This window comes from Bidens hawaiensis, unplaced genomic scaffold, assembly GCF_021521415.1.
Source record: "Bidens hawaiensis isolate Kalapana, Puna unplaced genomic scaffold, B.hawaiensis_p1.1 tig00019354_1, whole genome shotgun sequence".
In the NCBI taxonomy this organism is placed as follows: Eukaryota; Viridiplantae; Streptophyta; class Magnoliopsida; order Asterales; family Asteraceae; genus Bidens; species Bidens hawaiensis.
In genome coordinates this window covers 150245-170485 of record NW_027492940.1, presented here as the reverse complement: position 1 = coordinate 170485, position 20241 = coordinate 150245, and the positions used below count along the sequence as shown (strand labels likewise).

The following is a 20241-nucleotide window of genomic DNA, read 5'->3' as shown; positions in this document are numbered from 1 at the left end:
GGATAAATCAGGCCAGCGTCGAGGAGTTTGATAACCTCTTTCTTGACCACCTCCGACATGTTAGGGTTGAGTCTCCTTTGAGATTGGATTACAGGCTTTGTACCCATCCTCCATGAGTATCCTGTGCGTGCAAAAGTTCGGGCTGATGCCGTGAATGTCCATGAGTTTCCGCGCAATAGCCTGTTTGTGTGCCTTGAGCACATCAACCAACCTCGACTTCTCATCATCCGTCAACTGAGAAGAAATGATGACGGGCAAATCAGCCTCACCATCCAAGAAAGCATACTCCAAATGAGGGGGTAGCTCTTTAAGCTCAAGGAATGGTGGTGCCTCAATCGATGGTCTCTCCTTCAGTCCCTCGGTGCTATCGGCAACCGTGAACACCTCTGGTGTTCAGGAGGTGAGCTAGCAAGAATGCTCAGGTCATGCTCCGGGGGAACATCAACCTCGTCCTCCTGATTGAGCAAATCTGCCCCAGAGATGTAGTCAAGACAGCGCTCGAACTGAGATATGAACGTGTCAAGAAAGTAAACAGAATCGTCTTGACTACTGGAGTTCCTCATCGATTTAACAACATCGAAGGTGATGTTCTCCTCCCCTACACGAAGTGTAATTTTGCCGTCGAAGACGTCAATAAGCGCTTTAGCAGTACGCAGGAAGGGTCGTCCCAAAATGAGTGGGACTTGATCGTCAGCCTCCATGTCAAGAATAACCAAATCCACGGGGAAAATGAATTTATCGACTTTAATGAGTACGTTTTCCACGATTCCCCGCGGATATTTGACCGAACGTCGGCCAAGGATAAACTCATGCGCGTTGAGACCGGCTCGCCAAGGTCTAGCTTTTTATAAAGAGTATATGGCATCAGATTTATGCTAGCACCTAAATCGGCCAACGCGTAGCTCTTAGTCGAGCTGCCAAACAAACACGGAATCGTGAAGTGTCCCGGGTCTGCTAATTTCTCCAGCAGCTTGTTCTGGACTACCGCAAAGCATCCTTCATTTAGACATACCGTCGAAAGCCCCTCCAGCTTCTTCTTGTTCGAAAGAAGATCTTTTAAGAATTTAGCATATTTGGGCATATGCTGGAGTGCTTCGACAAACGTAAGATTGATTTAAGTTGTTTAAACATGTCCAAGAAATGTCCATATTCCTCTACATACTTCTGCCGCAGAAGACGAGCAGGATACAGAACTCGAGTAAGATCGACTTCGGGACTCTTCTTCTCTTCAATCTTCTTCTCAACAACTTTCTTCGCAGGAGACTCACTGTTTGATGCGGTACTTCCTGGGGCTCACCTCTCGTGCGTCCTCACAAGAGCCTCCATCTCTATATCCTCGTCCACCGGCTCCTCATCATCTGCCGGTGGCTGCTTTCTGTCGCTTCCTCTGCCACTACAAGTGGTCACCGCCTTCAACTGTGCCTTCGGGTTAAGCTCGGTGTTTCCCTGAAATGCTCCGACCTGCTTATTAGGTAGCATATGCTTCATCATCTCATCCACCTTTCGAGACATCTCCAAAATTGACGACTGTTGGTTCTTCAATAAGGTGTCATGCTCAGCCAGTCTATTCTGTGTGTTATTATCTCTATCAATAAGTTGGGTAAGCATGGTAGATTGCTTAGTTAGAAACTCCTTAAGATCCGGATCCATACCGCTGCTCTTCCCCGCACTCGAAATCCCTGCCACCTCTGTATCTCTAACCTGACTTTGCTCCTGCCTCAGCTGAAAGCCCTGAGCATTACCTCCCGACCTCCAACCATAGTTTGAGCTATTCCTCCATCCGGGGTTCCCGTAGGCATTCAGTCCTCTATTTTGATTTCCCAAGTAGTCCACCTGCTCCTGCTGATCGACCGGACAATCAACTGTGTCGTGACCTCCTCGAAAGATCTCGCACCTATTAACAACCTTCTTCAAGTCCTTAATTTCCCTTCGAATTGCCTCCAAGGCAGCCGTGATGACAGTATCATTCGAAACTTGATGGACGCCTCGAGCGGAAGAAGTGGTGGTCTTAGAAGTACCTCGGGCGGACGGCCCTTGCTGCTCGGCTAGGGTGAAGCTCTCAAACATCGACTCGCACTCATCTATATCCAGCTTCTCTAACATGTCCCCTCCAGCTGACGTGTTGAATCTCTGCTGCATCTCAAAGGTCAGCCCGTTATAGAATTTCTCGACTTCGGCCTAGTCGGACAGACCATGCTGGGGCACCTACTAAGCAGATTATGGAACCTTTCCCAAGCCAAAGGGTATGACTCTTCAGGGTCCATGCGGAAGGAATAGATCTGATCACGAAGTCGCGAGGCTTTAGATGGCGGAAAATACTTCTTTAGGAATTTATCTTGAAGTTCATCCCAGGTAGTAATGGACCCAGGGGGAAGGTTTTCCAACCACGATGAAGCTCGACCCTCTAGAGAAAATGGAAAAAGATGAAGGTAGATAGAAGCACGAGTGGCGTTGGCGATATGAAAAGTGTCGCGGATGCGAGTGAATTTGTTTAGATGACCCGGCGCGTCCTCGTCTTCAAGTCCGTGAAATGGGGAGGAATTAGTAATAGAATCATGACGTTGGGCGGAATATGCCAATTATTAGCATCAGGCATCGCTGGACGTGTGATAGCAGACCGTCTCCCCATAACTCCCTCATTCGCTCTCGAGTGAACCATACGCCTAGGGGGAATAGCGTCACCCATATCTAAAGTGGAATCTGAAACGTGTACCTTGCTTTCACGTAGAGCACGTGTAATCTCCCGAAGCTCCCTACTGCGCTCAAGAAAATCTCTCTCAGGTTCATCAGAAACAGTGAACTCTGGTGGTCCTAGTGAACGAGAACGTCGCATAAGCTGAAAAACAGATAAAATAGTGAGGACCCAAACTTATCCCTAAAGCACACGAAGCACAGATAGCAATTAAGAGCAATTAAAAAATAAAATAAAATCTAATTATTTAAACTAAAACTAAAAGCAAAGAAAAAGCAAATAGAATCTAATTCGCCAATTACCAAGTGTCCCCGGCAACGGCGCCAAAAACTTGATGTGCCTAAAAGTGGTATATAAAAATAATGCTATTAATCAACCTAGCACAACGAGTAATAAAAACCTATAATACCCTAAACCAAACCACTAGCAACAGGCAAGTGAACCTATCGGGTATAGAATAGCTATGGGAAGTCCGGGAATATCGAACCCCAGAGACACTAATTAAATTAACGAAACTAGATTCTAGAAGCTAATTAAATTAATAATAAAGAAAAAGATTATTTTTGGATTTTTATTTATTTTATTATAAAACTAACTATTACTTAGACTAATTAAACTAATAAATTAAACTAATAAATTAAACTTAAAATTCTAAGACTTAGACGAAAACACTAATGAGAAAGGCGTTACCTAGGCAAGGAATCCGAATTGTGATGACTTGGGCTTTTATCGGTTACGGAAAAATGCTATTGGAACCGGGAATCTAAAAATAAGAACCCTAGGAAACCTAATGGATCCCTAATCACTCTCAAGGTGTCACCTAAGAGGAAATCCTAAAGATCATGTACAAGCACCGGCTTATTAGCTCACCTGTCAGTTCACCAATTATGATTAATACCCTAAAAAATAGCTAACCCGTCGGTTTCACTATCTCAATGCACCTAAGTACACGGGGTGGTCTAGAAGAGATTTAAAAGACACGGGTAAACCGTGAAACTAAGGAAAACTAGGCAAACTTCCTGTCAGACAGTTCAACCTAAAACCCTAATAACAAAGACAAACCCGACAACTTATCACCCGTCGGATATTTAAGCTAGTAAGAATATAAACTTCTAATAATATGCTAAAAAATCAGTTTCTATGGTGAATGAGCTCAATAAACCATAAACAAGTTGCAAACACACAGTAAACAACCCTAACATGCATCTATAATCGAAAGACATTCAATCAAGCGACATGTAAAACATTCATTCAAGCACAAATCAGAAGTAAATACGCATAAATAACATCCAATAAATCTGATCGAAACTTATAATTAACCAAAATCCAATAAACAATTCCCGAAAACTCACCCTCAATCTCTCACAAAACATCAATCCAAGCCTAGATAACTAAAAAGGTTTAGCCAATAATCATGCTCAAGAAAATAAAGTAAATAAGTTTAATAATGGAGTTCATAATAAAAGTAATAAAATCAAACCAAAAGACCCGTGTTTAAATGGGTAGATGTGAACCCGAACACCTTGAAAAAAAATCTTTGACTCACGGCTGCCTTTGCTTTCTTTTTCTTTGCTTGCAGTTGACTTTGCTCTTCGAAGGAATCCAAAAAAAAAAAAACCCCCAAGTGAGCTCTTCAAAAGAAAATAAATATGTAATGATGATGTCTCTGCTGTCTCCCTTGCTTCTGTGTAGGGCCGGATTTTCTAAACCAAAAAGATCTTATATTTTATCCCCATAGGTTTTTTTCTCCACCGACTAATAATTCAAATTCCCGACACCTTTGGGCTTTGCTGGGCTGATCAATTAGAGAGACATATGGATTAAAAGATATTATATAAAATTCAAGTTCATACAAAATGTAAAATTCTTTACGTTTATAATATTTTTGTTTATTTATGTTTCTCTTCACGTGATGCGTTTTAACTTATATATATATATATATGTATGTAATTTTTTTTCCAAACTTTCATAATAATAATAATAATAAGTAGTATATATCAAATGCTCGACTCGTCATTCGTCGGTCTCAAGTTTAGCAAAGGTGCTCCATTTTAGCCCATTGTCTCTATAAACCATTAAACTCACACATGAACCAAATAATAATAATATTCAATAAAAACTTGGCTCAAAAGTATCCAAAATAGTAGATAATATTTATATAATAATATGTATATTTTAGACCACATCAAGCGCGTAACCGTCCTTTAAGCGGTTTGTGCATATGCTAGTTCCGATTAGATGAGATTGAGACCCACTGAGTCGTTGAACATTATTAGTTTTGTGCCATAATTACTTATGTAAATATTTTATTGAGTCAGATTTAGCTGACATATTTTTAAAAGTGTTTTCAAGTAACTAGGCGTAAAGTATAGAAGTGGATTTACCAATGGAAATAGAAGATTGCTAGACATAGAATACAGCTGATGGCTCAGCTAATTTTGTAAACGAAGCATATGTACACTTATTTTATAAAGCAAGTAATTTTATAAAACAAAAAAGGGTATTTAATTCCCTATGCTATGAAAATAAATATTTTATTTAATATTTTCCGCTACATAATCCAAACTTTGATAAATTAACAGAACTGGTATCAACTATTGGTCACACGACTAGGTCTCTGAGACCAGGTGTGATAAGATGTTTATTTGGTTGAAAAAGAACTCCATGACACCATTCCTTTCAGATATCTAACTACCCTCCATAATGCTTCCATGTGAATAACTTGAGGTTAATGCATAAACATGTTGACCACCCACAATCGCATATGCAGAGTGATTAGGGTGTCAGCAAGTCTGCAATCAATCATTCATGTGTCGACTAAAAAGTCAAGAATGTATTTCTTTTGGTATATAAAGATCCCTTGTTTGAACCTCGATTCAAGAAAGTACTTAAGTCCTTACAAGTCCTATATTTTAAACTCTATGAACGAGCTATTAACTTTATTAGATATTCCAGTAGTATGTAATTTTTTATAGGTGTTTAAATATTTAAAACTTGGTTACTTTCGTATAAACTTATCCCTTCTTCGATATGAGTCCGGTGATTTGTACGCAATTCCGTTTTTTATATGTATAACAACCGAAGGGCACATGGCCTAGCGTATCAAGGCTTGTAAATCATTGTCCCTCTTCATATGTTGAGGTTCGATCAACTCCTGGAGTGATTTTTTTGTCAGCTTCTAGTCTAGTGGTATCAAGGTATTGGGCGTGCCAATAATAGTGTTTTTTCCAACAAGGTTGAGGGTTTAAGTCTCATTGTGGATATTGGTGTATATTTTGGAGGTAAAGTTAGTGAGTATGTGATCAGTTAGTTGTTATAAAAACACAGATCGTATTAAAACATTACAAATCAATGAACCTGACCAGATGATCGACAGACATTGCAAATTTTAAAATTCTTTTACTTTTTTATTCTCCTAATTAAGACATTATCCGAAGATTTATAAGCGATTTTGGAAAATTAATGACGGGCTAGAGGCGGATCCTGGTGATGTTCGGGTATTTTGTATATATATTAGTGTGTTAATTATGTAGTTTTGTATAGTATATTTGTAGAATTTTGGTACTTCATACGTGCTTTTGTATTTCAGGTCATTGATTGTTAAAGATGCTAAATTGGAGACTTGTACGAGCATGGAATGATATCTCGGGAAGACCGGAGCATAAATTGAAGTCTTAGGAAGTGTTAGAAGGATTCGGGAAGAGTTTGGATGAGAAATCTATAGCCGATGCTAAAACTGAATAAGATGGGTTCACAAAAAGCGACCAGGAAGTAAAACGAGCATATCCTGGGCTAGAAAATGAGTTACGGACCCATAATATATGAATTTTGGGTTTCTCGACGAGAGGAATCCAAATATGAAGTTATCTTGGACCATCGCGTAGCGGGATGGCCTAGGAAGGCGCGATGGTTCCCAAAGACGGGAAAGTTAGGGTTTTTGTTTAAAACATGTTTTGACGACCTTAATCGATTCATTCAGTTCCATTTAGTTTCTAGAGCATTTTTTGAGGAGAATAGCTGCCCACCATCATTCCCAATCATCTCAAGGCCTTATACATGTTCCATAACATAATAACCGAAGCCCGAGAGATGCCGAGACGAGGCTAGATCCTTTGAGTCATACCCGGGATGTATAGTTTGTAATCTTTCAGTTTATTTCTCATGTACTAGAACAACTAATTGTAATTGTTTTGATGTTAATCTATGAGTATTGATGTTTAGTATGTCCATGCATTCAGTCGGTTTAGGTTTTTGTCGATCAGAACGATTAGTTTGTCGGTTGCTATAATAATTGCTCGTATGATTGTTTTAACCTATTAATTACAAGAAAGCATACGTTTGCCCTTAGTTGAGTCACACTGGCAGGGACCATTTGATAACCAGTGCCATGTGTTAGCGAGCGTGGATGCCTAAAGTTTAACTGGTTAGTCAGTCTGTAGTTGACACAGGATAGTTAGTCTATTAAGTTGCATGAGATTGCTGTTAGTTTGCTTACTTGGATTCCCGGGTGTGATTTGCTTTGTTTGACTGATAGAATACTTGATTAATTGTTCGTTTAGTATAAAACCCAAATCCATTGGCTAGTGTGATCAGCACTGTTAACTAAGTTACTTCATAAGTTTAGGAATTGATTTCACTTCACACTGACCACATACTCCTCGTGGTTCGACACCCTATTTACCCTGACTAGCTTAAGGTGATTAGGATATTGATCTACTTATTTTTGACTATATAGCGACAGTTTAGCATCACCTGGGCACTACGGTGGGCCGGTTCTCACCGTCCCGGAGTGCCGCGTTTACATATAAACATTAGTATATTATGACTCAACAATCGGTTTGTACGCACCGTTGGCTACCGTCATCAGCATATTTACAGGGAGGTCTTGACCTTCCGAGCGGCCCTGTGGTAGTCGGTGATGCCGTTGAACAGTTGTGAAAACGAGAGTGATAATGGGAAGATGAAAAGTAACCTAACTTTAATTTCCAAAAATTTTATTATATATTTTTTGTCTTTTTAAACCAAAAAGTAATTAAATGAATCTCCTATCGCTCTACACCTGTACTTCTTCTCTCACTTTTCAAAATGGGGACCTAGTAATTTCGTTTTTACTTTACAAGTTTATAACCATTTCATTATTTGATTAGATATATAATTTTAGTGTGTAGAAAAATATTATCATTATACGTAAAAATGTCTTTTTAATACGTGACCCTCTGACTATTAACTATTGTTAGAAAATTCTTGAAACATATATAAACAAAAGTTTCTGGTTCAGTCATAGTGATGGTGGTGCTTGGTGATAATTTATGTAATAACTAAAGAGTCCGGAGGTCGTAATAGTGACAGTGGTGTTTGGTGATAATGTGTGTAATAATTAAAGAGGTGGGTCCAAAATGCAACTTAATTATATATATTTTAACTTTTAAATGCTAGTGGGTAAAAAGACCAATGTATCCTCTCATGTGTCCCGAAAGTTCATTTCGCTATTGGCCTCCAAAATGGTTGGTCATCCTTGTTCTCTTTTACACGTCCCATTTTTCACCTGATCCATTTACTCATTTAGTGCCCCCCCCCCCCCCCCCCCGTAGCGATATTTTCTGGATCCGCCTCTGATTGAGACAATACTTTTCAAAAGGATATATGATATAATAAAGTTCGCCTTATGTTTTGATGTACCTACTACATGTTATTTAGTTATTTTTTCCATCATAAACTTCAACTTTGATGCAGGAAAAATGTAAGTACATCGCTAAGGTCGAGGGATGGATGTTCAATGAGAATACGACTCTAAACAAAAAAATGTGTTTGCTCGATCAGCTCTGATCGGAGTTGAAGAAGTGAAGAACCGATCAAAGATAAAGATAATTATGCGTCTAAACTCTTAAGTACTTTAAATTAGTTAAGGCAACTAGGATGTCGAACCACAAAAAGTTTGGATAGTGGTTAAACTTGATTAAAGTAAGACAATTATAAAGCTTGTAAACGTGGTCTACCAACAAATTGATTCAAGTATATTATAGAAAGGTAATGATTTAAATTTTGAATGTGAAAACGTGGAACAAACAGCAACCAATTAACTAATTTTGAAGTTGTAAACAATAAGGAAAGAATCACCACTCTGGTTTTTGAGTCGTGTAACAACTTATATTTTAATTCAATTTGATTAACTACTTCCTTCAATCCAATGAAACTCCCAAACTCCAATGAAACCCCCGATGTTTAACTACTTCCTTCAATGCTCCATTCCAATCATCCTCTTTATTTATCCATTCTAATCTGACACTATTTGATTCACACCCCAAATATAAAATTACCTTTTTTCTGTCATGCACACCAATTGTTCGACCTTTTGCCTCAACCAAACTTCTTGATTTTTCACTCTTGTTCTTTCTATTTTCCTTTTGGGTGCTTAAGGGGGTATTTTGAGTTGGAGTTCTACCCATTTTGCTTTGTTTTGGAGTTATACATTCCTCCTCTTATGCCTTAGCGGTTGTTGTGGGGTGCTAGATGGGGGTGAGCAGCCCGTAGTTGCTCCCCTCCTTCGAGTGTGAGGGGTTTGGTCTCTGTTTCTTGCTCTAACTCATCTCGAGTCGGGGTCTTTAGGGGTCCGGTGTCTTTTGTGATTTGTTTGTTTCTGTTCTCGTGTGTACATGGCTACCATAAAAAGAATTCGAAACGTAAATACAGGAGGGCTTGGTCCTAGCTCCACTTACGGTTTAAGGCCATGCCCCTTTAAGCATTTCCACGAGTGTAAGGATGGTAGACCTGGGTCCTCGGGGTTTTTCCGCCTAATTGAGCACATGCAAAGTACCCATTTCAAAACGGATACTCGGAAGAACCTTTTAAAAGACGCTATCTCTAAGGATTTGGACCTTTTTATAGATGTTGGGGAAGCCCTTCGGGAGGGGGATAAATGGTTATGTGGGAGGTGCATGACGTTGCATGCCCTTAGCAGGGGGTGTAAGCATGCTGATGGTGTCTATTCTTTTTCTGTGGATTCTGGAGATGCTGGAGAATTCATTGTTGGGATCCAGAAACCTAATCGTGTGTCTGTGGATAGGGACCCAGGTCCATCTGTAGGAGTGGTTGGGGATGTATCCCTTTTGGAACGGGTTTTCTCCCTTCCCATTCAAACGGTTAAGAGCATCCCCCCAAGTTGTCGTTTGGCGTTTGCTCAGACTTTGGCATGCGCTTTACACAAAGTAGTGGATTCACCAGGCTCGATTCAGAATTGGGTCAAATTACTATTGTTGCCGCGTTGTACTTTAAGGGTGGTGAAACCTTCCACTAGGCAGGAACGCAGGTCAGGGAATCGAAAGTCTTTGCAATGTAGTAGCATTCAGCAAGCACTTGCGGTGTGGAAAGATGGATCTGGTTTTGCTGACTTGATTCTTTCTCTCTTTGATAACGTGGGGGGGGAGCACTTTTTCTAAAAGAGAGGTCGGAGGGGAGGAGGGGTCTGAAAACAGCCTTAATATTAAACAATGTCTCAGGAAAGTCAGGGATGGTCATTTCACAGCTGCAGTCAAGGTATTATGCTCAAGTGGGGTTGCCCCTCTCGGAGATTCAACCATGAAAGCCCTCATTGATAAACACCCAGTGGTGCCGCCTCCGTCCTTGCCTTCTAGCTCTGTCGTCCTGCCTACTCTCTCTGTGGATGGGGACTGTGTGCTTAGATGTATCCGATCATTTCCTAAAGGGACCTCATGCGGGAGAGACGGTATGCGGGCGCAACACTTGTTGGACGCTCTTAGTGGTGAGGGATCAGTGACTTCCATGGGTCTGCTCTCAGCCATCACTGAAGTCGTCAACTTATGGCTAGGGGGTCTGTGCCCCAAGGTGCTCGCTGAGTTTATTGCTTCGGCCCCCCTTACCCCTTTATTAAAGCCGGATAATGGAATTCGGCCCATTGCTGTGGGGGCTATCTGGCGTAGGTTGGTTTCTAAAGTGGCTATGAAGATGGTTGGGAAGGAAATGACTCAGTATTTAGGGGACTTTCAGTTTGGGGTGGGGACCCCTAATGGGGCAGAGGCGGTGCTTCACAGCGCGAACCGGTTTCTTAACTCCTTTCACGCGGACGGCTCTTTAGCTATGCTTACCGTGGACTTCTCCAATGCCTTCAATATGGTCGACCGCACAGCCCTTCTCCGAGAGGTTCATCATCATTGCCCCCAGTTCCTTTATGCCCAGCCGGCTAGGTTGTACGTTGATGATGACTGTATAGGGGCTACTACCGGGGTTCAGCAGGGAGACCCCCTTGGGCCCCTCCTCTTTGCCTTAGCATTACACCCTCTTGTTCTCCGGGTACAAAATGACTGTAACCTCCCATTTCATGCTTGGTACTTGGATGATGGGACTATTATTGGTGGTGCCAACGAAGTCGCTAAAGCCCTAGACATTATCAACTCGGAAGGGCTATCATTGGGGCTGCAACTTAATATTAAGAAAACCGAGGTTTTTTGGCCAGCGTGTAATGGGGTGAAAGTCAAAGATGGGCTCTTCTCTAGTGGGATTGGTAGACCAGAGAGAGAGGTAAAGCTCCTTGGAGGGGCTGTTAGTCGAGATCCCTACTTTATTAAGGAGTTGGCGAGGCGGAGAGCATCTCGTGCGGTTGATCTTATGAAACTCTTACCTTGCCTTAGGGATCCCCAGAGCGAACTCCTCCTGCTTAGGTCTTGCATGGGGGTTGCTAAGTTGCTTTTTGGGTTACGAACATGCCACCCCCATATGATGGATGATGCGGTATCCTGTTTTGATAAGGGGCTACGAGAAGCCATCGAAGACATAGTTGTATGTGGAGGCCCGTTCTTTGGTGATCTTCAGTGGCGACTTGCATCTTTACCGATGCGCTTAGGGGGTTTAGGCCTTCTTTCGGCTCATGATGTTGGGGTTTACGCTTTTGTAGCGTCGAGGGCTCAGTCTTGGAAGCTACAGAATCACAACAAAAGGAATAGCGGAGTTGTCGACCTGGACCCAGACTACGTGCAGGCCCTGGAACGCCTAAATGGCGCTCTCCCAGACTTTGACATTGGCGGTTTCTCTAATATGGACACCGCCCCATCAAAGCCTCAAAAAACTTTGGCGAATGCCCTTTTTGGAAAAATCGCTCAGAGCCTGGGAGAAGTTTTTGGATTGTCCCCCCGACAGAAGGCGGTTTTTGAATGCTTACAAGGTCCTCATGCCCAAGATTTTCTGACCGTTATCTAGGGATGGCAAAAATCCCCGAATCCGACGGGGAAACCCGAAAACCGGCTTATTTCGGGTCGGGTCGGGTTTTGTTTTTTCGGTTTCGGGTCGGGTTTCGGAGATTGTTTCGGGGATTGTTTCGGGTTCGGGTTCGGGTTTGGGTTCAGGTACCCCCGCCCCGACCCGCCCCGATATAATATATATAAATATAAATATAAATAATATATATATATATATATATATATATATATATAAATATATTAAAAACCTACATCCAGTTTCAATTTCATATCTGTATATTGCCCCGCCGCCCCCGATTGTGTGATTCACACTTCTCTCCGGCCGACGCGGCCGTGAATCCAGCTCTCCGGCAATCCAGCTCTCCGGCCTACTTCTCTCCGGCCGACGCGGCCGTGAATCCAGCTCTCCGGAAATCCAGCTCTCCGGCCGACTTCTCTCCGGCCGACGCGGCCGTGAATCCAGCTCTGATCTGTTCTTCGGACGGAGGTAGATCTGATTTTCACACTTTGATTTTGTAATTGCAATTGTTAGATCTGATTTTGTTTCACATTTATTTCGATAAATGTTCAGTTATGTGATGAACCAATTTCAGGTCGGGTCGGATCGGTTTCGGGTTTTCGGGTTCGGGGACGGGGCGGGTCGGGGGGTACAAAAAACCAAACGGGGAATCCCCGAATTAATCCCGACGGGTAATGGGGCGGGTACGGGGATGGTTTTTGGTTTCGGGTTCGGGTTCGGGTTAAGCCAAACCCGCCCCAAACCCGCCCCGTTGCCATTCCTACCGTTATCCCGATTGATGGCTTGGGCCAAAGCATGTCTGCGGTCGAGTATAGGGTCATTCTTAAGTACCGTTTGATGGTCCCAATGTACCCAGAAGACGAAACATGTCCGATCTGCCGTAAGGCCTGCCTGGATAAATTCGGAGAGCATGCGGTTCATTGCAAGGAGATGCCTGGGTTCAAATACCGACATGATTGGGTGCGGGACGTTCTTTGGGACATCTTAAGGCGAGCTGGGATATCAGCTAAAAAGGAAGCCCCCGTAAACTTCCTTACAGACCCCACGGAAGGGAGATCCACTCTACGACCGGCAGATTTGCTCGTCTTTGATTGGGCCGGGGGAAAACACGCTTGTGTTGACCTCACAGGGGTATCTCCCTTAGCTGGTTTGAGGGATAATGGGTTTGTAGCTGGGCAAGCAATGAAAAGGGCTGAAACGAAGAAGGTGGAGAAACATGCTAAAGCCTGCGAAGAGAACCAACATGTTTTTGTCCCTCTGGCTTTTGATACATTTGGCTCCTTGGCACCGGAAGCTATCCGTTTTCTAACCAGGGTCCAACAGGTTGTGCATAGCAATGTGTCGACTCCAAAGGGGCAGGGGTATGTCTTTAGCAGGTTAGGGTTTGCAATTCAGAAAGGGGTGGCGGCGCAGCTTGTTGCCCGCCTACCTGCTATATTGATGCAATATCTATGTTTCTACATATTGGAACCCAATTTTTGACACATCTAAATAAAGAAGATGAGTATATCTGATTTGATTAATTGTAACATAGACACAATTTGATAGAAAATTCAGTGAAGGGTAATCAAAAGATGAAGAATTTCGGTTGTGTTAATCTCAGTTTTTGTACCACGAAGATATAAAATATGGCCATATGAGGACCCCCTATGTTGTAAACAGATGCAAAGTGATTTATAGTATAATAGTTCCTATAGTTATTTAGGAGAAAGAAAACACTACATATAGTCTAATAACGCCACTAGCGACTTAGCGTATTATACTGACAATATAATAATAGGCGGAAGCATTATAGAGCACACTAAAATATGTTTATACAAGGGGAATTCTAGGGACACCACCTCCATTTCGCTAAAAAAACCCAATCAATACAGGATGTATAGAACGTCGCATAACCCCCGGTATAGCCCTATAAGAGGCGTATTATGGGGTGTTGGGTGTTCATAGTAGGACCCTGGTACGCGTATTTGTTTATTCAAATAGTCGACACATACCGTTTATTAATTTATATTATCTTACACATACAAGTGAAGTACTCTTATAAGATTGTGTAACTAACTAACTATAGGCCAAAAGGTGATCACAATGACCAATGCGCGTTCCGTTGACGCGCCTTTGTAGTCCAGCCTCCAAGAAACTACACGATCAGTAGTTCCTAATTTGCTCGTACGTTTCCCGTGCCCTATTATTATAATTATTATATTAGCACATACAAAGCGTAAGTACACTCAAAATCCTCCGTCTCGATTCATCATCTCGTTGCAAATTCTTCTTCATACAGTGACGGTAAGCAACTGCATTCTCTTAGTTTTGATCCTTCTTACTGTTCCGTTGTTTGATCGTACTGTAAGCATTCGCCTAACTTAAAATCCCCCTTTTTAACCATTGAAATAGCTTCTTATGGTGATTTTTCGCACGGTTAGTTGATTTGGTGAATTGTACGTTGTTTACATGCAGTCGGTTTAATTATTTCACGTTTTTAGTGAAACGATTGAACGGATTTATCCGCGTTGAGTTTAAGCTGTTGTAGGATAAGTTAGATTTTGGTTTTTTCAGTACTTTTTATAATTATAGATGCATCGGTGGTTGAAAATTCCGGAATGACTTCTTTGGTATGGAATTTTGGTCTAAATCGGCCTACGAGGGGCTTTAGTTGGTAAGATGATTATTACTAGTTTATCTGTGGTAATTATTAGTTAATGCATTGTAGTTTGGTGATCATAACTTGGTAATTAAACAGTAATGAGGACATGATCCAAGGATAGGACTCAGGAGTTCGTGGAGACGTAGGAGTAGGTTAACGACCTTTAGCGATTGCTATTGTTGATCTTCAATGTTGTCCGTATGTTGTTTCTATGGCGTTGTATCTATTGCTGGTTTTACTTTCACACAACATCTTTTTTTAGTGGTAGCTTTCTAATTATGCTGTTTTGAAATCATAACTAGCACACTAGCAGTATATATTTTGGTACTTTGCTTTGTATGCAAGTGTTATGTAGACCTGAGGGTCTGACTGGAAGCAACCTCCCCAGACCCTACCAATAGCTTTGCTATGGATGGGATTTACTGGGCATGGTTGTTGTATGGTTGTTAAATTAGTAAATAGTGATCTTTTCGTTTATATATTGTGATGATAAAGCATTTGCCAATCATTTGGAGCTGTAGGTAGCTACACTAGATTAGTGACTTTCAAAATGGTTTAGATGAAAGTTCTTAGTAGTTATTATTGTTACAGAGTTGTTAATGTCATATATCATAGGTATCAAGGATAATTATATATCTGAATCATAATTATTCTGTTCTCTCACAAATGTAGGCGATTTGCAGGTGATCTGAATTTACTAGCAACTTTTTCTGTACAAGTGATGGCTCGCAATCCCAGGGTTGCAAGCGCGTTCCGTGCCATGAGAGAATTGGGGATCCCTGATGAAAGGACCAAGCCTGTTTTGAAAAATCTTCTTAGAGTTTATGAAAAGAAATGGGAGCTTATTGAACACGAAAACTATAGAGTCCTCGCAGATGCCATATTTGATGATGAATCAGAGGCATGCTATTCTGCTCCTAAACTTGTTATTCAGTGAAATTTTCTTCTATTCATCGGATATGAAATTCTGAAAATGGTATCTTTTTTCAGGTAACACAACCGATGAAGAAACTCGATGACGCTGAAGTGAGTAATATTTATATTATTTTTTATAATGGTTTGTAACTTTGTATCACGAGTATCTTATGTTTTTATCCTTTTCATGACTGGTCATCTTTCAGGCAGCTGAAAAGAAAAGAATTGAGCTAGCTGAAGTAAGGGGTGTTTTTACTTATTATTAGAAAGTAGAAACTATCAATGGTCTTCGATTTTAACTTTAAGGCCTATGTTCCTTTTAATTTTTAGTTTGATTATTTCATAATTCTTTGATTTTCTTGGTGGCACTTTGTATTGCATCAGCGAATGAAAGCTATTGAAGAGGAACCACAAATTCCAGAAGAACCTGAAAAGCCATTGAAACGACTGCGTGTAAGATATCTAGATGATCAAGCTTCAGCCTCTTGTATCAACCCAAACACAAGTTCAAGTGGAAGTTTACTAAAAGTGCCAAAGTTAGAGGTTAATGAACTTCCTGAATCTCGACCCGAGCCTCTGTCACCAGTTGAAATCGCAGAAACCGGGCCCGTTTTAAGAACCGACTCGCACCCAGTTTCCCCTCTGAAACAAGCTGATTTACCAAGAATTATAATGAAACTAATAGATGAGCCACTTACAGATGATCCACCGAGGGTTGAGATTCCTATCGCATCGCCTATGACAGGTATTTATTATTTAGTGTCTGTTAGCAAATCTGGTGATTATGAATTATAAGTTTTAATATTTACAAAAAAGGTGTCTTGCAATATATACAGAATCACTGACTGATGAAGATACTTCAACTGAAAACAACTTGGTTAAAGAACCTGAGCCCGCAAAGACCATGAAATTAAACAGTCGTATTCAAGAAACATCAAATGAAACAAACGTGTCAACTGCTAAAATAGACATTGCTTCATCATCATCAGGTGAGATCAAGATTACTTTAACAGGTAACTCTAATTTTTTTTCCCTCAAATGTGAAGATTCTGTTTTGTAAATAATGGAAGATAAATGTCTGAAATCATACAAGTTTCTTGATCAAAACTTTTTCTTGAAGAAACTGATGAAAGACACTTGTGAATGTTTTATAGATCTTGCACCTGATCACAATGGTCAACCACCAGTAAACACAGATGCCATATCACCTACAGAAAACGGGTTTGAGGAAGACAATCATTTGGTTCCTGATGAAAATGCTGACATGGATAAAGAGCAAGAAAGTGTTGTAAACACAGATAATATATCACCTACTGATTCGTTAAAAACCGCGAATGATTTTGAGAAAGACACAGAAAACAAGATTGATGAAAACAATCATTTCATTCCTGATGACACCGTTGACATGGATAAAGAGCAAGAAAGCGTTATAAACACAGATTTTATATCACCTACTGATTCGTTAAAAACCGTGAATGATTTTGAGAAAGAAACAGAAAATGGGGTTGATGAAAATATTCATTTCAGTTCTGATAAAACCATTGACATAGCTAAAGGGGAAGAAGGTGTGATAATCTCATTGGTCAATGAAGTCAACACCGAGCGCCCTCCATCTTTCACTTACATCCCTAAAAATGCAGTTTTCCAAAACGCCTATGTTAACTTTTCACTGGCTTGTATTACAAACAAAAATTGTTGTTCTACTTGTTCTGGTAACTGTCTGACATCATCAACACCGTGCCAATGTGCACTACAAACCGGCGGTGAATTTGCTTACTCAGATGAAGGAACAATCAAGGAGGATATTCTAGACAACTGTATACAAACAAATCGTGACCCTCAAAAGTGTCAGCTCTTATATTGCAAAGAATGCCCACTTGAAAAACTAAAAAACGAGGGCGTTTTAGGTAACTGCAAAGGTCACTTGGACAGAAGTTTTATTAAAGAGTGTTGGCTAAAGTGTGGTTGTTATACGAAATGTGGTAATCGAGTTGTGCAAAGTGGCATTAGATATAAGTTGCAAATTTTCATGACACCTGACGGTAAAGGGTGGGGTCTACGCGCCCTTGAGGATTTACCGAAAGGTGCATTTGTTTGTGAGTTTGTAGGGGAAGTGCTGACCTGTAAAGAATTTTTAAATAGAGTTTCACAAAGTTCCAACGAAGATGAATATGCATATCCGGTATTTCTTGATGCTGAATGGGGGGGAGAGAATAGTGAATTGAAGGAAGATGAAGCTCTTTGTTTGGATGCCACATATTATGGAAATGTAGCTAGATTCATCAATCACAGGTATAACGAAACCTCAGATTTATGACGATTGAATGACCACAAGTTTTTAAATTTTGTTTTTTCTTATTTTGCTAGGTGTTTTGATCCAAATTTGATTGAGATCCCAGTGGAGGTGGAGAATCCCGATCGTCACTACTATCATGTAATATAATTTATGCGCATACTTTAATTTTGATGTAACCTTTAAAATACATTTGAATCTTAATTCGGTTTAATTGACAGGTTGCCTTCTTTACTACAAGAAAGGTGAAAGCTCTTGAAGAGTTAACCCGGGTGAGTTGGTATATCATTAATCATTCTTATATCTCATGATGCTCATGCTTTGTATATATCTTGTAGGATTATGGTATAAATTTCGATGATGATGATCTCGTCAAGGCATTTGAATGTCAATGTGGTAGCTCATTTTGCAGAAACATAAAAGATTCAAGTGGTAAGTGGGATAATACAATGTTTGGATTATACAAAAAAACATTATGGTAGGTGACTATATTGTTGCTGATTTGTATGTTATATGCTTTGTTACAGGTTTTAGGAAAAGAAAGTGTGCTGAAGATTAAGGACTTACTGCAATAATGACTTCACTCAGTTCTTTTGGGTCCTTTTTAAGTTGCAAAAACCCAACTATAAACTCTTACCACCTTTTGCTTATTATGTGTTGGGCTTTTGGTGGGATCGTTAATATAGTTTTAAAACTTTTAAGTACTAACCGTTGTCAGATTCACTGGCCCTTGCAAGTTGCAATGGTGCACCAAACTTTAGTTTAATGCACTGGCATAATGTGTTTTGATATACATGTTAAGAGTGTTGGTATACATAAACACTGTGTATCAAATTTAATGCTTTTTGTTCCGTAAGAATCAGAAACGCATCATTGAAGTACATGAATAAATCGAGTTTTCTCTTTCTGTGGAGTAACTTCAAAATTTACCGGGTGGCACAAGAAAAAGTTGTGGCCCCAAAAGCCTGTAGGAAGGTGAAACCTTAAAAGCTTCCAATACTGTCGTCTTTGATGATGGTGGAGAATTATTCTAATAAGGTAAGCCTATGTTGGCTTGACAGACGGGCGGACCAATCTCCCTTGTGCCAACTATTTCAGGCCTTATTTGCTTTAGAAGCAAATGAAGCATCAAAAAGGTGCAAGTTGTGGAATTGATGATGGAAGAAAGAGCTAAGTGATGCATTGGAAGTCTTAGAACTTCAATAGCATGTAAATCTGCTGAATAAAATGGTAATTACTAACAACTGTGATAAGTGGGCTTGGATGGAAGACGAACACCGAGGACTTTGGGTTCGATCTCTTTGATAGAATATCAATAGAACAGCATGCAATCAAATTAGTCACTCAATGGCTACCATTGAAAAATGAAGTTGTTTGGTTCAAGAGCATGATGAACATAATCCCAATCACGGGTGACATTTCCAAAAGGGACGTAATCATTAACTCAAACCTATTTTTTTATATGTTTTTCTTTTTTTTTGAAAGACCGATATCATTAAAAAAGAAGCGAGCAACTTATAAGCCGTAAGAGCGCGAAACAAGCGATATTGCAAAGTTTACTTTGGCATCAAGTTGCCACCAATATATGTTTGCTCGGTTTAGAGATTCTAGATTTTCCATATCAAATGCAAATATAGACTTCTCACAAGAAAATATTACACACTACTTTTCTAACCAACATCTTTCTTCAAGTTAAGAAAATATACAACAACAAACCAACGTCTTTCTTCAAGTTAATTGTACACGTCAAAACGAATAGATTCTCATGGATGAATAAAGATTTTTGTAATTTTAATTTTAGCAACACTCTTTATTTTAAGCAAATTGGATGTTTTTAGGGTGCAAATGAGCCGAGTATCTCGCGAGCTACTTGAGCTCGGATCAATAAATAGCTCGAAATGAGCCAAACTTTTTCGAGCTCGATCCAAGCCTGAGCCTCAAATAAAACTTGTTTAGTTACGGAACCCGAGCTCAAACCTTGCATAGGAAACTCGTTAGGCATGTCGAGCCTTGTGTATTTTTAAATTTTACATCTTTTGTACTTTTATGTAATAATTCACACTGCGCAGCCGAGCTTTGACTTGTTTAAGGCAGTACACAAGCTCGAGCCGAGTTAGGTTCGTTTAAGGTTTTTCCAAAACATATGTAAACTAGTAAATTACCCGCACGCTGCGCGACGAAATCGGTCTGTGAAACCCGGGTGTGGTAGTGGAGAGTCAACGCGAATTCGATGGATGTTGGCCACGCTTGTTATGGTATCGGAACTAAAGCTACATAAACTTCATTAAATTAACATGTTTAAAATAAAAACAAAAAAATAGAAAAATAGCGGCACTAGTATAGCGTATTATAACAAAAATAACATATTTATTCATTTGGCAAATCCCGGCTGTTGGTGCCAAGACGTTGGCCAAACAAAAGCGTTACAAGGGTGAGTCGACGTGAATTCGGTTAGTGTCGGTTATGTTC

The 20241-nt window shown here is 40.3% G+C and overlaps 2 protein-coding genes across 3 annotated transcripts in view; one reads left to right on the top strand and one right to left on the bottom strand.

Moving 5' to 3' along the window:
• The window catches only part of LOC143558203 (hypothetical protein At1g04090-like), a 171244-nt gene that overhangs the window by 13217 nt on the left and 137786 nt on the right, over positions 1–20241 (bottom strand). The gene's annotated exons all lie outside the window — the stretch shown is intronic.
• On the top strand, positions 15138–18254 carry LOC143558198 (putative inactive histone-lysine N-methyltransferase SUVR2). Its single transcript, XM_077047084.1, has 10 exons — positions 15138–15465; positions 15555–15590; positions 15686–15718; positions 15864–16015; positions 16145–16224; positions 16316–16492; positions 16634–17771; positions 17847–17913; positions 17994–18044; positions 18111–18254. Exons 1-10 carry the CDS (start codon positions 15286–15288, stop codon positions 18252–18254), a joined length of 2058 nt encoding a protein of 685 aa, XP_076903199.1. The 5' UTR covers positions 15138–15285.

Coding starts and splice junctions, on each gene's coding strand:
- LOC143558198 (XM_077047084.1), top strand. CDS start 15,286: ATGGCTCGCAATCCCAGGGTTGCAAGCGCGTTCCGTGCCATGAGAGAA. Junction 15,591..15,685: donor AGAAACTCGATGACGCTGAA/GTGAGTAATATT, acceptor GTCATCTTTCAG/GCAGCTGAAAAGAAAAGAAT. Junction 17,772..17,846: donor GCTAGATTCATCAATCACAG/GTATAACGAAAC, acceptor TTATTTTGCTAG/GTGTTTTGATCCAAATTTGA.